Source organism: Pholcus phalangioides, unplaced genomic scaffold, assembly GCF_987345545.1.
Source record: "Pholcus phalangioides strain wild (caught in Gottingen) unplaced genomic scaffold, Ppha-v1.0 ptg000010l_1, whole genome shotgun sequence".
Taxonomy (NCBI): Eukaryota; Metazoa; Arthropoda; class Arachnida; order Araneae; family Pholcidae; genus Pholcus; species Pholcus phalangioides.
Genome location: NW_028301603.1, coordinates 27,872,428 through 27,892,678, shown reverse-complemented (window position 1 = coordinate 27,892,678; position 20,251 = coordinate 27,872,428). Strand labels below are relative to the sequence as shown.

Sequence of the window (20,251 nt, the reverse complement as noted above, 5' to 3'; positions counted from 1 at the left end):
ATATGGAAAAAAATATGAAAAGATGATTTAGGGCAACAATTTGGTTACATGTAAACGATAAAAAAAAAGTACTGTTTAGACATGATACATGAGTTTTAATAGGGCGTGTGGTCTCCTCGAACAGCTAAGACTGCTGCAAACCTGTTTGCCATGGATGCGATGAGGTTATCGATCAGACTTTGGGGAATACTGTTCCACTCTTCAAGAAGTGCAATCTGCAAGTCTCGGACAGTAACAGGCGGTCTTGGTCGCTCAGCAATGCGTCGTCCGAGCATGTATGCTCGATTGGATTCAGGTCAGGAGAGCACGCTGGCCATTCCATACGCTGTATTGTTTCAGCTTCAAGCATGTTCTCCACCAGACGAGCTCTATGCGGTCGGGCATTATCATCCTGGAAAACAAAGGAATCTCCAATGGCTCCAGCGTAAGGGATGACATGAGGTCGCAGTATCTCGTCTGCATACCTTCGGGCCATCAAAGTGCCATTCCGAATGATATGCAGGTCCGTACGTCCGCCTATGCTGATTCCACCCCATACCATCCAACCAGCTCGTCTGTATTGTGACCTTTCACGAACGAATGCGGGGTTATTTCGAGTGCCCCTGTCCCTCCATACCAGAACACGTCGGGTGTCACACTCCAGACTGAATCGGGACTCGTCTGTAAACAGCACTTGGCTCCAATCATGTTGCTCCCAATCTCGATGTTCAGCAGCCCATCTTCTTCGGGCCGCACGGTGGCGTGGGGTCAATGGAATGCAGACCATTGGCCTACGTGCATAGAGCCCTCCCTCATGAAGCCGATTACGTACTGTTTGGCTGGACGCCCTTCGTCCTGTTGCCAAGAGCAACCGTCTTCGCAGCTGCGTAGCATTCTCTGTTCTATTTCGACGGGCTGTTAACCGTATATACCGGTCATCAGTTGCTGTAGTGGCGCGTGGCCGACCTTGCCCTGGTCGACGTCTAACATTTCCTGTTTCTTGGAATCGATTCCACAGCCTTGCAACAACACTTCTGGCGACTCCAACAGCATCCGCGACACTACGTTGTTTTTGCCCGGATTCCAGTCTGCGTATAACACGCCATGCCATGGATTCCGGTAAATCACGTTGTTGAGACATCCTCAAGTCACCTTGTCTCAAAAAAAAATACTGCATTGAAATACTCAAAATAATTAATTTCTGTTAATTTCAATGCTATTCGAAGCCATATATATGAATTGTCACAATAATCATCATCATCATCATCGTGCCCCCCAGACTCCCAAGTCTATCTCCGCCTATGCTCTGACCCCACTATTATTTTCGCACCGGGCCCCGGGCCTGGTAAGGTCGGCCCTGCACCCACGTTTCGATATTAAGTTGTAAGAGATTATAGGCTACTTTTTCCTATTGTCTTTCTATCGATAAGAAAAAACAATTCTACCTTCCCGAAAAGAGCAAAAGATGAAAAACAAATGCACAGTAAGAAGTCAAGCGATCCGAACGAGTAATTCCAGACATGTCACACATGTTCAACTATTTACATAAAATATCTGGTTGTTAATATCTCAAATTTCATCATACGATGTACTAAGCTCCTTCTAAAAAGCATTGGCATAACTCGCCAGGCAATTATCTTGATTAATAATTTTGATAGCCTGCGTCTGTAATTAGAGCCCTGCATAAATGATCATTGGCAGTCACCAATATACCTCAGAGAGGCAGACGTTACCATTTCCTGCTCCTCCTTTTCTTAAACCTGTAAACATTTAAGATTTCAGCGACAGAAATGCATGAGAGTGGCGGAATCATTCTCCCGCGAGAAGCCGCTACTGTATAGCATTTTTTTCTCGGAGAGGCAAGCGTTCCGTAGTCACATGAACACTCATGCTTTCACCATATTTTCTACAAACAGGGAAATGAAATCCAAGTACGGGAGATTCGCCAATTCCCACCAAAAAAGTCTGGAAAGGTAAGAAAAAAGTTGCCGGATCAATACATTACCTCTTTTAGAGATACAGGTATCTCTAGGAGGTAATGCTGAAAAATCACCAATGGCGGGAAATCAAGTGCTATCGCAAATCGCAGTGGTTAAAATATATTAAAAAAACACGTCCCACATGGCAAAAAAATGAGATGAATTGGTCAAAAATAATTCCTCGTAAAAATAGAGGACAACGGGATTCCAAATATGGGACATCGCCAAATATGATGTCCAAAAATAATAAAGTTGCCAACTATTGCTAAAACCACTGAAAAAATTTCAATGTGGGGGAAATGAAGCACTGCGGGGCAATTTGCAGTGGATTAAAATGAATTTCTACGAAACAACACATTAAACATGACAAATAAGTGAGTTGAATATTCTTAATTTTGTTGCAATAATCCATACGCAATGAAATCTCGATATAACGATACTCAGCAGACCAAGAAAAAGTATCGTTCTAGGGGATTATCGTTATATCGAGAAGTGGTTATAGTTTAACATTGGACTACATGCATTTCCAAACAAGACGAAAAGTATCGTTGTAGAGAAATTTATCGTTACATCGGTATCGTTGTAGAGAGGTTTCACTGTAAAATTTATGAGTTGTGAACATAATTTTAATCCTTGATTTCAGTAAAACAATAAACATTGCTTCGTTTAATAAAGTTAGCTTCGCTGAAAATACAGGAAAAAACGGGACATTTCGACAAAAAAGTCGGGATGGCCAAAATTTTGCAACAAATACGGAACACATGGCCATCTTGGTCATTATATACATATACAGGGTGTTTAGGTAACAGGGCGTATAGTAATTTACTGGCGAACCGTTGGTCCTAGAGGCATACAACATGTAGCAGTCAGATATTTCACTCATATTGCGAGGCGTTGGTCATTAAAATAAAAAATATTGTTTATACAGTTCCCGTGTGGCCAAACCCCCCCTCCCCCCGTCTCTCCTGATGCCAACAAAAAAAAATGTTCGCGTTCTTAAGTGTGATATTCGAATTTGAAAAACGGAGGAAAATTGGGGGGGGGGGGATAAACCGATTTTCCCCGTATTTAATCAACACCACACTTTCTAGTGTGGTGTTGATTTAATGCTGTTTTTCCCCCAGCTTTCTTCCATTTTATGGCCTAAGTGTTTGTAAACATATACTCAGCAACCAAAAATTAGGAACACCCATCACTCAAACTTTGACTTTCCTGACACAGGGGTACAACAAAAAAACGGCGACTTGACCGCAGCAAAAAATTGCTACCGCTGGGAGTTCCCCCATCGAGGGGTTAGCGCACCAACCTCTCGATGAGTATAAAAAAAACAAGCCTGCCGTTCGGAGTCGGCAAAAAATTGTAGGTCCCGGTCTAATTAGCCCTCGTGTGCAGAAAATGACCGTGGTGCGACAAAAATGATCAAATGATCAAACTTTGACTCGTTCGTGCGCTGACGTAATATAAACAGGATTTGCTGAAAAAAATCTTTCTCCTGGTCAGAAGCACCAGTTAACGTTCACGCTACACACGCTGTAGAAACCTGCTCCTAGGAAAACCTGGCTTAAGCCAAAAAAAAAAAAAAAAAAAGCGGGCGGAAATCGCGTGCGAACGAAAGAGATGCTATTCGACCGATGCTCATGTGCAGCAACAGAATAGCTACAGTGCAACAAATTGCAGCGCAATACAACTTAGGATCATCGCAAAGCACATCCGTACACTCTACAAGAGGGATCTTAAAACGAATTGGTTTTAATAGCCGGCGACCAAGAAGCCCCTTTAATTTCGCTTAAAACCGAAGAAAACGATTTTTGTGGAATAGGGTACGTCGAAATTGGACACTTGATGAGTGGAAGAAGGTTGTCTGGTCTGACAAGTCAAACTTTCTTCTCCGTGACGTTGATGGCAGGATCTATGTGTGGCGCAAGCAGCACGAAGCCATAGATCCGGCATTCCACATGACTACTGTTCAAGCGGCTGGTGGCGGAATCACGGTCTGGGGAGCATTTTTCTGGTATACTCTTGATCCCTTATTGCCATTGGAAGCATCTGTCAATGGCAGCGACTACCTTCACATCGTTACTGACCATGGGCACCCGTTTATGGCCATAATGTTTCCCTATTTCCAGTAGAACAATACACCCTCCCACGGGGCTGGAATTATCTGCTTGGGTTGAGGAACATGATTCAGAATTTCAATTGCTTCAATGCCCCCCCCCCCCCCCTAGTCACCCGATCTTAACGCAATTGAGCATTTGTGGAACAAGGTTGAAAGGACTGTTAAAATCTCCAAAACACCACCTTCTAATCTGAGGGAATTAAAAGCTGTCATTTCGTTAGCATAGGCTAATATTCCTCCTCAACGGTTTTAGCAATTTGTAGTGTCCTTAGAATATCTGCTGTCATCGAAGCCAGAGAAGGTCCCACATGATATTAGTGGCGAGTAGCAGGGTGTAAGTAAGTGACGTTGCTAAGGGTGCCTATAATGATTATAAAAAACGAAGCACTGCCCATCTGAAAAATATTCAACAAAATTTCATACCCGTGAGTTTTGCCCATTTTTTCCGTCGAACTTAAAATCATAACATGCTTGGCGCATAAAATTTACTTTTATATATTAATTTTTCATGATGCGTAACCGGTTTAACCCTCTTAAGTGACACAACCAGAAATCTCTAAACCCTCTTCAAAATGCCACATCTTTTTTGATAAAGTGGGCTTTTCTGCAGATGCAAATTAAAGGGTATGGGGGGAGTTTTCTATTGAAAAAAGCAACTACAAAATATCTGGGATTGTCAATGCTACAATAAGAGACTAAATCTAAATTATTTGGATTAAAAAAACATAAATGGTGCTAACACTCATACTATGAAATAATCAAGGGATATGCATAAAATGCAGTGATATAGATGGTACATTATTTTCCTAATGTTTTAAGAATAAAAGGCAATACATATTTTCGTTATTCACCTTTACTAAATGCAATATAGTTGCATCTATCAGATAAACGTTAGGGCAGCACATATCAATTCCTTGGAAATTCCACAGAGGAATATTTACGAGGTGCAAGTTAAATTATATAAACTATAGTTAAGGTAGTAGTGTTTCTGATTACTTTCCAAAACTAAATATTTAGACAACTCATCATCCCAAGGTGGCCGCCATAGTTATAACCTCCTAATCGTTACTTGAACACACTGAGCAACATGTCATAATTGGTATTTACAAACAAAAGCATTTTCAAATCTGAAACATTTTTTTAAAAGTAAATCTTTATTGACACTTTATTTCTACATGATTTTTTTTTTCCTTTTTTTTGGAACACTGGATTACTCTTCTTCTTGATTCGGGGGTCGTAAAGGTAGGAAAGAAATACTGTACCGAGCAAAAAAAAAAAGACGATGCAGAAATATCTCCAAATGACTTATGGCATTATCTCAGTGAATCAAACTGAAACTACTCAAAATATGGCTACAGATTTCATGACCAAAAAGATGTAAGAATAAGAAAGAAATAATAATAAACAAAACACACACATGAAATTCACACTCAGGTACGTAACGAATGATTGTTCATAGAAGTAAATTGCATGGGCGAAAAAGAAGCAAAGCTATATTTTACACAACTTATCTGAACTGCTTCCTCAAAAAAAGTTACAGACATGCTTAGAACTACATATATATATATACACACACATACAGGCATGGGAACACATCAGTTGGCATGTCCACGATACGAGATCCAGATACATTTGTCTCCAAACAGGGTGGAAAAAAAAACTGATAACCCTATTCTTAGGCGAAGAAGAAAAAAAACAACTCTAAATAAGTTTAATAAAGTCTCTTTTACATACAAAACATACTAGGGGAAAATATATATATATAATGTTCCATAAAACGACAGTGAATTCGAAAATTTCACGGACTTGCAGTTTGAAGGGGGAAAAAAATTTGACCCAAGAATTTTGAGATAATACTGGAGTCTAGTTACAAGGGGAAAAAATAATCGAAACATATATTTTTTTTTCAAACAACAATAACAAATCCTTAGCAGTTCTCAGAAACTGCATAATGTGGAGGATGGGAGCGAGGGACCGAAAAGACGAAGGGGGAGAAAAAAAAAATCTACATCACTAAGTTCAACAAATGGAGTGTCATTCATTCACAAGAAAAACAAGTAAATTATTTCTTCTTCACAGGCCCACGAGGTGGAGTGACTGGTCTGCCGGAGTTCAAACCACCGTACTGGTATTTGGCTTTCTTCTCTGACGGTTTCAAAATCTATAACAACAATATAATAGTAGTAAATATAAAATAATTATTTCAGCATAGCCAATATACTAGAAGGGGGAAAAAATCGAGAGCTGATGAATTTCCATTATCAAAAACAGGGTCCTTCCATACTCTGGGAATGTTTCCAAATCACCACGTTAACTCTTTGCACACTCCCCACCCAAGTTAACCAATAAAGTTGGGGGGGGGGGGCATTTGAAGTAAAAAGGGGTGTTAACTTTTATTTTTTGGGGGAATAATTAGTTTCAATTTTTCAACAAATGGCAATTGTATTGTCTTACACTCTTCTGCAAGTACTGTTTTCAGCAAGGGTGCTCAACCCTGCTGCCAAAGAGTGTGGGGGTTTTCACTTCGGTGGTTTGAAAATGTGTTGAAGGCTACTAAAGTAAGCTGGAACAGCATGGCAAGTCACTTAAGTGGCCAGTAAATGTGCAGCGGGTCACTCAAATTATTTGTAAATATGCAATGGACTGCTTAAGCAACCAGGAACTGTGCGATGGGGTAGCATAAGTGATGTGAAACAGTGCAGAGAGTTGCTCTGAAACAGTGCTGCAGGCCACTTAGTCATCTGTGAATGTACCACTTAGTTCATTTAACAAGGTCATGTATTATATACAGCAATACCTCGGCCAAGGATTTTTCCCCTGACATTGTTACTAACAATGTAACTAACATTTTAGTTTACATAGATGCACAGCGGCATTGTGTGCTGAATTTTCGCACAATCATCATCATCATCAGAGACTATCTTACGAGCCGGATTAATTTATGTCCACTTCAGAATAACTTTTACCTCTTTCTCTTCCAGAAAGCTTTTGAGCCACTTTGTGTAAAATATATGATTAAGTGGAGCAAAATTACATCTTCACAAGTACAGGGATGGGAAGTGCCAAAGTCCATTTCGGAGCAGCAAAATTCAGGATTTTGAGCAGCAAAATATAGGATTCGGAGCAGATATTTATAAATTGGAAGAATCAATAGGATGTTTGGCGATTCAGCACTCATTATTTGGAAAGATTGGTGATCTGGCACGTTATTTGGCAATATTGGCAAAATTAACAAGAATATTTTTAACTCTCACCCCTTTTCAAAATAAAACAACTGCACTCTCTTTTATTATCAAAAATCTTTTCATTATCTTTTTTTTTTGTTTTTGGTGTTTCAGGCTTTTGACTCACTTGTTTGAAAAAGTGGCTGTCATAAAATTTGTCAAACCAGTCTATTGAAGATGATTTTTGCTTACTGGGGGCACTATTTGCTGTCTGGAACAGCAGCAGTTCAAATGGGCTAAAAATTTTCAATTTTTTTCATACTCAAAGAAATTGTTGCAAAATGGGAGTCAATTTCGGAAGAATCAACACTATGTTTGGCAATTCAGCACTCATTATTTGGCGAGATGGGCGATCTGACACTCGTTATTTAGCGATCTGGTACTTGTTATTTGGCAATATTGGCGATTTAAAACTCGTTACTCAGCAACATTGGCGATTTTACGCTCGTTGTTCAGAAGCAAAATTCGCTATTTGGTGCAGAAAAATACGAAAATACACTATTGGAGCAGGATGGCGCAAGATGTTAATTTTGGCGCAGAGTTCCCACCCCTGCAAGTATGAGACAGCCGCCACTGTGGTGGCTGAGTGGTCATGGTGGCGGATTCGCATCGCGAGGATCTGAGTTCAAATCCTGTTGCCACAGTGGTGGTCAGCTGAAGTTGGTTTTCTGCGGTTCCCAACTTTGAGACAAAAATGCAAGCCCCGTTAAAAAGTCTCGCCGCAGAGAGCAACAAGTCTACAACATTACAATTATTCATTCATTACACTTTAATCACTATGAGTTGAGAAAAAACTGATTGCAGATGGCAGCACTACATTATTAGAATTATTAGAACAAGCATTACACAGAAACAAACTTCACGGAAGGTTCACTATATATACACACACATTCCAACATGTACCAATTCATTAGAAGTTCCGCAGAGGAATATGGACAAGGTGCATGTCTGGTTTAGTAGTACGAGACAGCAATGAGCTGAGTATCCAAAAAACCCCTCTTTTAAAAAGGTAGTTTTTGTATCACTGGTATTTGTAAAACAGGGGTTTTACTGTAATTGTTATACCTCCAATGTTCTGAAATTTCATCTTTAGCATTGTTCTGAAAATCGTTAGATTTTGATTGAACTACCAGATCTGATCCATTGCTGAGGCATCACAATCTTTGACCTCTGTCTGGGACCCAATCCATTTGTTTATTAAATGTGAGCTCCAATATGGTTATCAGTTTCCATGCACCTATGGTATGAGCGAATACAGGCTCTTTGAACAGAAGGGGTGGGGGCAGCCTATCCCAAAGCTCTCGCCTATGCCATAGCTTCCAACTTTGGAGAATGAAAATGAGGGATTTTTTCCATGTGGATCCAAATTCCGTACAAAAATATAATAGGAATTTTCCCCCTTTGCAAAAATGTAACATCGTGCAAGCCAACAGTGCTAACTAGTAGGCTAAATTACCTGTCCTTACTACTCTCAAATCAAATCATGCAAAAAAAAAAAAAAAAAAAAAAAAAAAAAATCGGGCTCAAAATGGAACAGACTTAATAAGACATGTCAAAGCACATACACGTCATCTCACCAATTTGGATGTCGAAAAGTTGAATTGATGCTTGCGGTTTGGTGAATTGTTTTCTCCCAAGGAAATGAAATTTCCTTTTGTTATTTGACGCAATAATGACAATTTGTGAAGTTTCAGGGATTAAAAACGAAAGCAAGTATTTTTTTCAGGTAAATTCTTTGGAACATTTTTTTGCCTCCAAAACTAGGGAATTTGGTTACGATTGCTGTCAAAGTTTCGAAGATATGAGAATTTTTCAGGAGTCTGAGAGATGAAGTGGAAATTCAGGAGAAACTTGGCAGCTATGAAAATTCTTTTAGTACAGCAGATGCAAGGATTTCTTTTTAGAGATATAAAGATTTGAGAAAGAGACCTTTTCACTGTATTTGAATAATTTTTTAATAGACATTTGTGACTCAGATATATCAGGAGTACCCATTGCTGATGAGATCAAAGTTTTAGCTTATAGCGATGACATAGTTCTGCTTTACGACTGCAACTGGTCAACAAGCTTGAATGTTTCGCTGAGCTTTCGAGAATAAGGGTCAATTTATTAAAATAAAAAATGTACCGTTCTCAGAAATGGCTACAATTCTAAATCCGACAGGTGGTTTTTCAAAACATCTGAAATAGAAAAAGTTAAATCAATATAACTACCTTTGTGGTGTTTTATTCGAATATAACGGTTCTCTTTACTGGACAGAAACATTACCAGTGCTGAGGCTTGTATGAAAACACAAATAGAAAATTTTTTAATTTCAGTCGCAGTAAAGCGTTTAAGCAGGTTCAAGGGCCATGTAAAGTTGATGTATTCCATGATCTTACTGATTGGCTTATATGAAGGGAAGATTTGAGGTCTGAATTCAAATATACTAGACACTATACAATTGACATTTACAAAAAAAAAAAAAAAAACAACTATGATATACTATTTTATATTCAGTCATTTTTAAGTCACATGAAATTTGGTTGATTGAAACAAACACATGGAAAAAAAACAGTTGCAAGAATGATTCAATTATCACATTTAATTATGATAATTAAACTTAAGATTCATAAAAACAGATGGATTTTTACCTGAAAAGAACACATGAGTGTTTCGTCAACAGACATCATACCACCAGCATTATCGAACTCTCCGCAATAGTTAGGAGCAGAAAAGAGAGTCACCAGTTGCCTCTTGGCAAAAAACTCATATCCATCCTCAACAACCTGAAAAAAAAAACATTAACTGAAAAGAAGAAACCATAAATAAAATGCACTAGATCAGTGAAAGTAGTTGCAAAATTTCACAGACCAATGAAAAATAAATAAATAGCAAATAATTTAAGGACAGACAAGAAATAAATGAAATTTGGAAACTGGCTATAAACCCAATCTAAAATTCTGTAGTGACTATAAGAATCATTAAAGAAATGAATTAAAGCAAACAGAATAATAAAAAAAAGACAGTGTTACATAAAAAAATAATTTTGAAGAGTAATTAACCTTTTCAAAATTATAAGGGGTATTTTTTTACTCCTTATAACCCTTAATTGAGGAGTATTTTCACTCAAAATTTCATGGAGTAAAATCAAATTTTGATGTGCGATTGGTGAACACTGGAAATAGGTAACAATTTTTACAGTTAGTTGAATTATGCAAAAAAAAAAAAAAAAAGAAGAAAAGAACCACAACAAAAGGTTGATTAGTCTCTAGCTTGTACAGTGTGTAGAAAAAGAAAAACAAATTTAGACAGATCCAATATGATTTGGTTATATAGCAAAATATTAATAGTTGGCTTGTGCATTACCTGATGTGCTCGACAAATCAAGTCTAAATCATGACGATTCAAAAATTTACTGACAACATCAGCTCCAAACGTGAATGAAACTCCTCTGTCATTTTCGCCCCATCCCTGGACATCTTTGTCCGGATCAGACCATAACAAATCACAAAGCAGGCCTGTAGAAGAAGGTCAATACTTTAGTTTAAAAAAAGACATGAGTTATATTTCTTAGAACAATTTCTAGCTTAACTTAGATCATGTAAGTCAGGATACAACATGACATACAAAAATGATTGCATTGCAGTACAGTCAAAGCTGCCAGCTTTGAGAAGATTTTTCAAAAGTGCTAAAGCTTTCAGGAGTTAAACAGACTTTTTATTTCATATTTGTCAGTCAAAATTATGCTCATAGGTTGAGTCAGTTTTATCACAGATTTTATGTTTATAGAGAGTGACCTGTCTAAAGCGGATACTGTATGAAAGAAAAACCTGTTTAAAACGGAATCAAAATATGCTCTATTCAATGATTAGAGCTTTGATTTGCAACTTCATAAAATGGAAATCTGTATAAAACAGAATATTGTTTCAGTCTTTTGACATTGTTTCATACAGGTTTCACTGTATCTTTACTAGAAAATCCAGATAACACTCTGTAGAAAAATGAATATCTCACCAGTATCCGGAACATCAGTAGGACGCATAATTCTGCGAATTTGTTCCATTGATTGAAGATCAGGAGACAAACCTTGACAAACAAAGAGACAAAAGTCAATACATTCACAAACTTCCAAAAACTGCCACACTGGAATAACAAATCGTGAGCTGCAATTATATGCAGCAATGCTTCCGTTGGCTAGTTGTCAAAACATACCAGAATAATTCGGTGCTATTTGCACTGTTCCTGTACTATACAATGGAATTATTCCCGTTTTGACATGTGATATTGCACAACAGTGGCGTAAATTAATTCTTCAGCCAACTCAGAGCCCCAACCTCAATCCAACAGAGGCTTTTGAGAATGAACTGAGGGGTCCGCCCACTCAAAAGTGGGGTCTGTTTTCTGGACCCTTCACAAATACATATTAATGAAACCATAAATTTGACATTTCATTTTTTTTGTGATAAAAATTTTTTTGTGATTAACTAGAATATTTTTCACTTCTTACAAAAAGTTACTTATTTTTCACAAAAATAAGAAAAATTTTCACAAAAACAGGACCTTACAAAGAAGTCTGGGCAGACCCCCCGGAACTGGAATGCCGCCTGAGATCCTTACTAATATGTCTGACTTCTGTGTCATGACTGGCTTCCATGAGATGGAGGAACACAAATTATTGAAAGTATGACCAGACAAGTGGAAAATGTAACTGTAACAAAAAGTGGCCCAACACAACAAGTTTGCGACAATGCAGATGTTTTGATGTTTTCCTGTATCTGATCTTTGCGCCATTGCACATTTCAATGACATATAATCCAGAACAATATTTTCAGAGTTGTGTTTGCAGAGCAAACTTATTTTCATATGATCTGCATTGAAAAATCATCATTTTTGATTAAAAGAATTCAAGGTGGTGTTGGATTAATTTTTTTTGTTGTGATGGCTGAATTATGACGTGTCAAAAAATGTGAGTGTTGTCCTAGAAAAGCACATGTCTGACGTATCAGTGAACTGAAAAGAGTAATTGGAATATCTGATTAATGTTCTAATTCCAGTCAAGTGCAGAATTATTCGATAGCCACATTTAACCCAGATATATTTTGGTGTAATTTTCCGAAGTACAAAAATACTCATAATTTGTCATATTTGATACAAAATCAATATTTCAGTAAGATTTCAACAGAAATTATTGTTCTAACTTTTAAGTTTTTAAACACATCAGTAAGATCAAGATCTCTCTTATAGTTTACTGAAATTAAAAATGAAGCATTATTCAGAAATATATAAATTTCCCTTCTATTCACAAAAAACCTGTTTTTCAGCCTCAGACTTTGCTCTCTTTTGGTAATAAAATTACAGGAATATTTAATCTTCGGTCAATGCAAATTAAAAAATCTATACATCACGGGTGCGAAACCTTTTCAGTCCTCGGGCCAGATTTCTACAACTCACAACTCACAAAGCAGAAATCTAAATGTAAGGTGCTGATTAACCAACCCTTCAAGCTGGTTCAGAAATTTAGTTGAAGAGAATGATTATGATGACTCAAATCTTCTAAGACGCTAATGCTAACCATAGATATTCATAAAACGTGATGGCACAGTACAAAAAAATCAATCGAAAAAGTGAAACAAGACGTATAGCAATCTACAAAGGGGGGCTGCCACCTGCGATGTACCATGTATCAAGATCGACGCAAAGAGGGTTTAATTTTTTTAGTTTTGTCCACTGAATTACATGATAAAAATGGGATTGCTGCCATAGAAGAGAATGTCCGATGTATTAGTGAACTCAATGTATTTTACAAGAACCTAATTTTGGTTGTCCAACTTTTTTAAAGAAAAAAAAAAGCCCCATTTCTTCCCTTATTATTTTTAATAATAACGTCATCTTCACGTATTCCCAAGGGATCAGCATGATCCGTCCAGGAAATTTGTTAGTGTTAGGTTAGTAGACATCCATGCCTGGACTGGGATTCAAACCCAGATCTGCACAGCGAGAAGCTAGTTCCCTAGTGGGCATTGAAACTTTAGTTGCCTTGATAATTTGTGATAACCCGTATGGATTCGCAATTTCCTGTATTTTTATAAAGGAAATCAGCCTAGGCATAAATCATATTTTCTGTATATTGATGCTTTTTTTCCGGAACATATTCAACAGCCCCCAGACGTGCCAACTTTTGGAATCCAGAAATCCGGTGATTCTCCCAAAGGGGGGTACCCACACCCCCAGAGACTCAATCAAAAAAGGTTTTTCGAAAAAAAATTTCAAAATTCTTTTTTTAATCAATTAAAAAAAAGTTCCATTCCACATATACTGTTCATAAACATGAATTTCCTTTCGTGGATGCTATCAGTGATTGATAATCTTGGATATATGAACTCTTAAAAGCTTTATATAGCTTAAAGTTTTATATATTCTTTCTGAAGATATATTTAATCGGAGGAAACAATTAAAAACTTCAAAAAAAAAAAAAAAACTGCTGACGGAAAATACTTGTGTTTACCGCACTGCTGTTAATGGAATACAATAACGATTATACAGGAATATCGGCAACCAAGGTCATGCCCCTGATAAATGATTGCCGATAAACGCTACATAAATACAATACAATTACAACGCCACAACAGGCAAATTGCCCAACAAGGTGGCTGACCTAAGAACATCATGGATCCCCGAGCCATTTTTTGGAGGCCCTACCTACTACTGCCACACCACACATGCACCCCGCCCACCCCCCCAGAACCCCCAACGAATCGGTACATGCAGGAACGTGCGTGTATGTGTAGTGAAACCTGACGTGAAGTTTTTTGTTTCTCTGTAATGCTTGTTATGTGTAGTGCTGCCATCTGCCACCAGTTTTTCAAACTATGAGTGAAGTGTTATGATTGAATGATTTATCGTTGTAGGACTGTTGCTCTCTGTGGCGAGACTTTTTAACGGGGAGATCGGCTCGCATTTGCGCCTTGAAGTTGGGAACCACAGAAAACCAACTTCAGCCGACCACCACTGTGGGGTTCGAACCCGGATCCTCGCATCGCGAGTCCGTCACTATAACCACTCGAGCACCACAGCGGCGATGATTCAAAGTGACAACTTTGCCAGTTGCTTAAATGCGATCACCAAGACTTTTTACTGCTGCTCGATGGAAATGACCTCAGCTGTACTCTACAGGTGTTTTCCCTAACGACAACGGCAGTCATTGACGTCACGAGAACGCGAAAGCTCGCGTAAAATCTAATTTTCTGCGAAAATCCAGAGAGTGGGAGGAAGGATGAAAAATCCGGAGAGTTGGCAGGTCTGAGCCCCTATAGAACTTTTCGCAGGCCACATTTGGTCCCCACTCCCTGCTATACATAATGCGGAAATTAAATCATAGATGAGAGAAAAGGAAAAATACATTCACAACAAAGCTCTGACTTACCTCCATGGCAACAAAATATTTTCTCATCAATGATTGCAGCTATTGGTAAACAGTTGAAACAGTCAGTGAAAGTTTTCCACAGTTTTATATTATATCTCCTTTTGCCTTTAAAAAAAAATTAATTCTAATAAGTTGAGAGAAATTTTCGACAAAACTTACTTTGTAGCCTACATTTGTAAAAGCTGTTTAAAATTTTTTTGAACGTTTATGTCAAAATGAATAATTTCAATTAATGCTAGTATACATGTAGGATTTTGATCAAAATAGACACTTGTATGATCAGGGCCGCTCTTATCAGGCGTGAGCCTGCAGCGAAAATAATTTCGAACCCCTTTGGCCATGATTTTATGTACTTCGTAAGGGGGAATCAGGCATCCAAAGATTCATCCTCAGAATATATAGGAATGCTGAAAAATATCAACTCAATGTAAGTTAACACAAAATTAATGAAAATTTTGAATTAATAGAAACTAAGAACTGAAGAAAATTTTAAATGAAATCGAAGAACTGAACAACAGATGAAACCTAGGGCCTGAAGATCTGAGAACAGAAACTCAGAACAAATAAGAGAAAAATCCCAGAATTGATGAAAATTCAGAATTAGCAAGGGAAATGATTCTATAATTGATGAAAATCCAGAATTTAAAAAACCCAGAATCGTTAAAGAAATAATTCCAAAATTGATGAAAATTCAAGAATCAAATTAGCTGAAGTTTAACACTTCTTGTTTACCACACAAAAAAAATGTATTTGATCATTTTTTCACTTCTATTACAGTAAGTACAGGGGAGGGCCTTAAGACACCCTCTAAGAGCAGCTTTGTGCACATTTACGAATAGATGGCAAAACCAGCGTTAAATAGAAAAAATCATGGCTTGGAATAGCCTTGTACAATGAATTTCGGTTGAAAATATTAAGCTATACAGGTGGAATATCATTTGTCATACTTACATTCATCATAAAAGCCATAGATTCTATTAATGCTAGCACATTCATGATTTCCCCGAAGGAGAAAGAAATTTTCTGGATACTTGATTTTATAAGCCAGTAGTAAACATATTGTTTCCAACGACTGCTTTCCCCGATCTACATAATCTCCAAGGAACAAGTAATTGGCTTCTGGCGGAAATCCCCCGTACTCAAAAAGTCTCAGCAAGTCAGTGTACTGCCCATGAATATCACCTGTGAAATGCATGTATGAAACATAGAAAATTTAGATTAGGAAAAAAACATTTAAAGATCCCCTACAACGAGAAATTATACAATAAAAGAACAACGTACCACATATTTTCAAAGGAGCTTCTAATTCCAGCAATATAGGTTGGCTCAAGAAGATTTCACGAGACTTTAGACAGAGTCCACGCACCTCCGCTTCTGTAAGCTGCACAGTTTTTCCAGGGCGACAACCTCGAACTGCAAGATATAAGTTACATTTCCATTACAACAAAGCTTACCTAAAAGGTGTGCGGTAGTGCAGAATGTCTATTACATACAAGAGAATTAAAGGTTTTTTGCATAGATCAAATTCCATACAAAATAAATATAAAAAGAGTTTTTGAAACCATGTAGGGATTTTTCATTGAGATTTTTCCCCTTTGTAAAAAAAATGACATCTTGCAAGCTGTTGCATATCACCAAATTAAATTACCTATTTTTACCACTCACAAATCAAATTGTGTAAAAAAATATCCATCTGGCTCGATACAGGACAAATGGTCAATGTAGATTCATGTCTTTAATTTCAGATATCCAAAGAATGCTTATCGTGTATCGTTACATAGGCATTTTACTGTAGGTTTACGAGTTTAAATTTTGGGGTCCTGGACAAATTCTCACTTGCCAATGTAGAAATTAGGGCCATGCGCACATGAAGTCACTCGTTCTCACAGCTGTCGCATTGGTGAGGATACCAACAGAAATTGATCCACACAGTCATTCAAGCTTGAAGGAGAGCTATTGCACCCTTGTATTTTCGTCGATGTGCAGTTTAATTTCGAGTTATCTAACTCGTAAACAAAAGCAAGTAACACTGATTTTGTTATCACTTGGCAACCTTCCAAATCAAAGTAGGGGTATAAACATGGTGCAAGCTGGTTTCAATTCTGGTCGTTACAAATTGGTAAAAAAAACCTGAAATTCAAGTTTTGTAATCAATAAGCAATGGCACAGACTTACAGAATCAAATACCAGTGTGCACTATGTTTGTACCCTAATACAATGTAAGAAAAGTGAACACTCCGCAATTGGTGATTTTTCGGGAGATATTTCAGAAACAGGGAGCGGTGCCAACTTGGCGAATTCTACATACGTTTGGTGACTTTCATAAATATAATTAGCTTCAAATAATTTGAAAACCATTCCCAGTTGGCACGGAATTCAATAAATATTTTTGCTAGAGCGAAAAAAATTCAATTATATCCACATTTGAAAGACTATTTTTAATTAGCCAGGCGCTAGGGAACTAGTTTCTCAATGTGCAGGTCTGGGTTCGAATCCCTGTTCGGGCATGGATGTCTACTAACCAAACACTAACAAATTCCCTGGATGGATCATGCTGATTTCATAGGAATACGTGAAGATCGTGTTATTAATTAATTATATATATTCTTTTTAAGACATATTTTCATATTTTGACTGAAAAACAACTAGTATCATAGGGTCTTTATTTGTAATAACAATGCAATATCATTAGAAAGTATACTGTTTGCAAGTAAATGCAGTTTTAAGCAGAGGTGGAGATACACATGAAACGCTGTGTGTGTGGAGGGGGGGGGGAGGGCACGATGATCTATCAGCTCCATAATTCACACTGCCCCGTGCCTATGGTTTTAAGGTTGATTTTTGGTGGTTTTTTTGCCCCTGCGATTGGACGAAATCAGACAATAACTAACCCTTCTCTGGTCTCAAGCATTATTTCATAAGCATTTCACAGTAAATGTTTAGATATCAGAGTCCAGGGCAAATGCCCACATACCATATAGAAATCACGGCCACGCATGCATACTGTCACTCACTTGCACACTGTCTAACAGGACAAGAATCAATGGGTATACAGGATAATCTTTCAAATCAAGAGAGGAAATCAACACGGTTGCCCTCATGTTTTATATCAATAACGGGTATCTTGTAAACAAAAGCATACCAGACACACATTATGCCCACGTTACTTCGCAACCTTCCAACTCAAGGTAATACAGTAATAAGCTCCACATTTGGTGGTTTTTCGCACTCACAAACCGGGAATGTGCCATACTTATAGAGTCAACATTCATTCGACCACTGTATTTTTCTGCACACGAGGGCTAATTAGACCGGGACCTACAATTTATTGTCGATTCCAAATCGCAAATTTTTTTGTTCTTAATACAGTCAAATCCCATTATATGACATGAATGTCGCTCTCCACTTGTTAATACAAGATATACGGAAGACTGGATGTTGTGAAGATATTTATTATTTCAGATGTTTATTTTTTAAGGAAGGAAAAAAATTTATATCTTGTAAATCCCATTATAACAAACTCCAAGAGACTGGAGAAATCATTTTGTTATAACCAAATTTCATTACAAAGAAATTCCAGGTTTTCACATTGTCCCTATGTAAACTTATCTGGGGTATTAGAAAAGTGTTCGTTAAAACAAGATTTTTTCACTATAATGGTAATCATTAAAACAGGATTCCACTGTATTTATTGAGAGGCTGGTGTGCTAATCCCTCAGTGACAGCAATATTTTCCCGTGGTCGTACTACCAGTTTCTGTTGTACTCCTGGGCAAGGGAAATTTGAGGCAAGGACTAACCAGGTATGCACAAACTTGGGACACCTCTAACCATCTCATTTGGTACTTTACGCAAGTATCTTATCTACATGGGCCTGCGCCCTGGAGATGTTGTAAATATAGTTTCTACTTAGGTTTCAAAGATTCTTTGAAAGTTCTCTGGATTCTTTGAAACCTAAGTAGAAACTATATTTACAACATTGACTCCAGGGGGCAGGCCAGGTCCATAAGATACTTGCTTAAAGTACCAAATGAGATGTTTAAAGATCTTAATTTCAAACATTACCTTCAAATTATTTGGAAACCATTCCGATTTGGAGAGCAAATTAAATTGTGTAAAATATTTTATTGGCGTGATTAATATTCATTTATAACCGAATAGATTTCACATTTGAAGAACTGTTCGAATAAAAATTTCTTTAAACGCATTTCGAATAGAAAACAAGCGTCTACATTGATTTCTATCACAGCTCAGTACGAGTATTGCAATTGATACATATTCTTGCTAACACGTAAACATTGCAATATCATAGGCCTAAACATGACACGCCCGCATTCGAAATACCTTACATAACCTGCGATGAATATAGCGACGAATCTTGCGTGGAAAAAGAAAACCAGCGATTTCGCCCTTGATGAATATCTCAACGCAATACATCGCCGCATCCCAACGTTCCCCTACTCGCCTAAATACGGAACCTAACCCCCAGGAAGACCTACATTTCTTTCAGAAACTACCGCCTACATAGTCGATATTCGCAGTGTCAGGCGGAGATATAATTTCTTAAAAGAACATTTCTTATAAAATGAATCGTGCGGACGATTCAGATCTATAAAAGATGAAATTGATTGTTTACCTTCCAATAGTCGCGAAATGATACTATCCACATTCAGTTCACTTTCCGCCATTTTGCTGACGAAAGCCGTCAATTTTTCGCTAAAGTAATAACGGGCTGTGATAGGTTATTTATCCCCACCTATGGCAACATGGGGGAAAAAAAATTACAATCAGCAGCTGTAGTTGTGAAATTGAGAAAATTAATAAATATTGTAAAAAATGTAATTTAAAAATTTAATATTAATATTTTTTTACTATTTTACAGTAAATCACTTCGAATCAATGTATATATCTTACAAAAACGCTATGCTTGATGGACTGATGAAACAAAAGTATCGTGACCATATTAAAAATATTTTCCGGGATATTCTCATGAATCTTAAGGAAATCTTTATTAAAATCAAAGTCTAAATTCATTTTCCAAACTTATTAATTTTGTTATAAAATTTTGATTAAAAGTATTCATAAACATCTCACATTTTTGTCATGTTTAACGTTTTTTTCATGAATCACATTTCTTTCCGCTGGGACTTGGAGAGCGCTATATTTCCAGCTATTTGGCGCATTTGGCGATTTCCGAGGTTACAAAAGAAATACGGGAAGTTGACAGAGGGGGGGGGGATGAATAAGGGAAATCGCCAATCATCGTCAAACATGATGACGTAGTGAGCAAAGTTACCAATCGTTAATGTCCTCACCTGGATTCGCCAATCATGAGAAATGAAGCGCTATTGTTAATTGCAGTGCACTGAAATTAATTATACGAAATTAAAAGGTTGAAACATGACAGTTATGTGAAATGAATATTTATATCCATAAGCTATATATTAGTGAATCAATAGACATTCTGGATGTTATGTCGACATAAGCGTGGGAAAAAAAGTTAAGTTTGCATCGGCATTCGAACCCAGAACCTCCTGCAAATTAAGTAA

General features: G+C 37.3%; 1 protein-coding gene across 1 annotated transcript; it reads right to left on the bottom strand.

Moving 5' to 3' along the window:
- Positions 1-5,207: 5,207 nt before the first annotated feature.
- Positions 5,208-19,460, bottom strand: LOC149081196 (serine/threonine-protein phosphatase PP1-beta catalytic subunit). The gene is made up of 8 exons (XM_089238009.1): positions 19,339-19,460; positions 15,985-16,116; positions 15,655-15,885; positions 14,704-14,808; positions 11,295-11,366; positions 10,647-10,798; positions 9,932-10,066; positions 5,208-6,235 (listed from the first exon to the last, which is right to left on the bottom strand). Exons 1-8 carry the CDS (start codon positions 19,388-19,390, stop codon positions 6,137-6,139), a joined length of 978 nt encoding a protein of 325 aa, XP_089094135.1. The 5' UTR covers positions 19,391-19,460; the 3' UTR covers positions 5,208-6,136.
- Between the last annotated feature and the right edge of the window lie 791 nt (positions 19,461-20,251).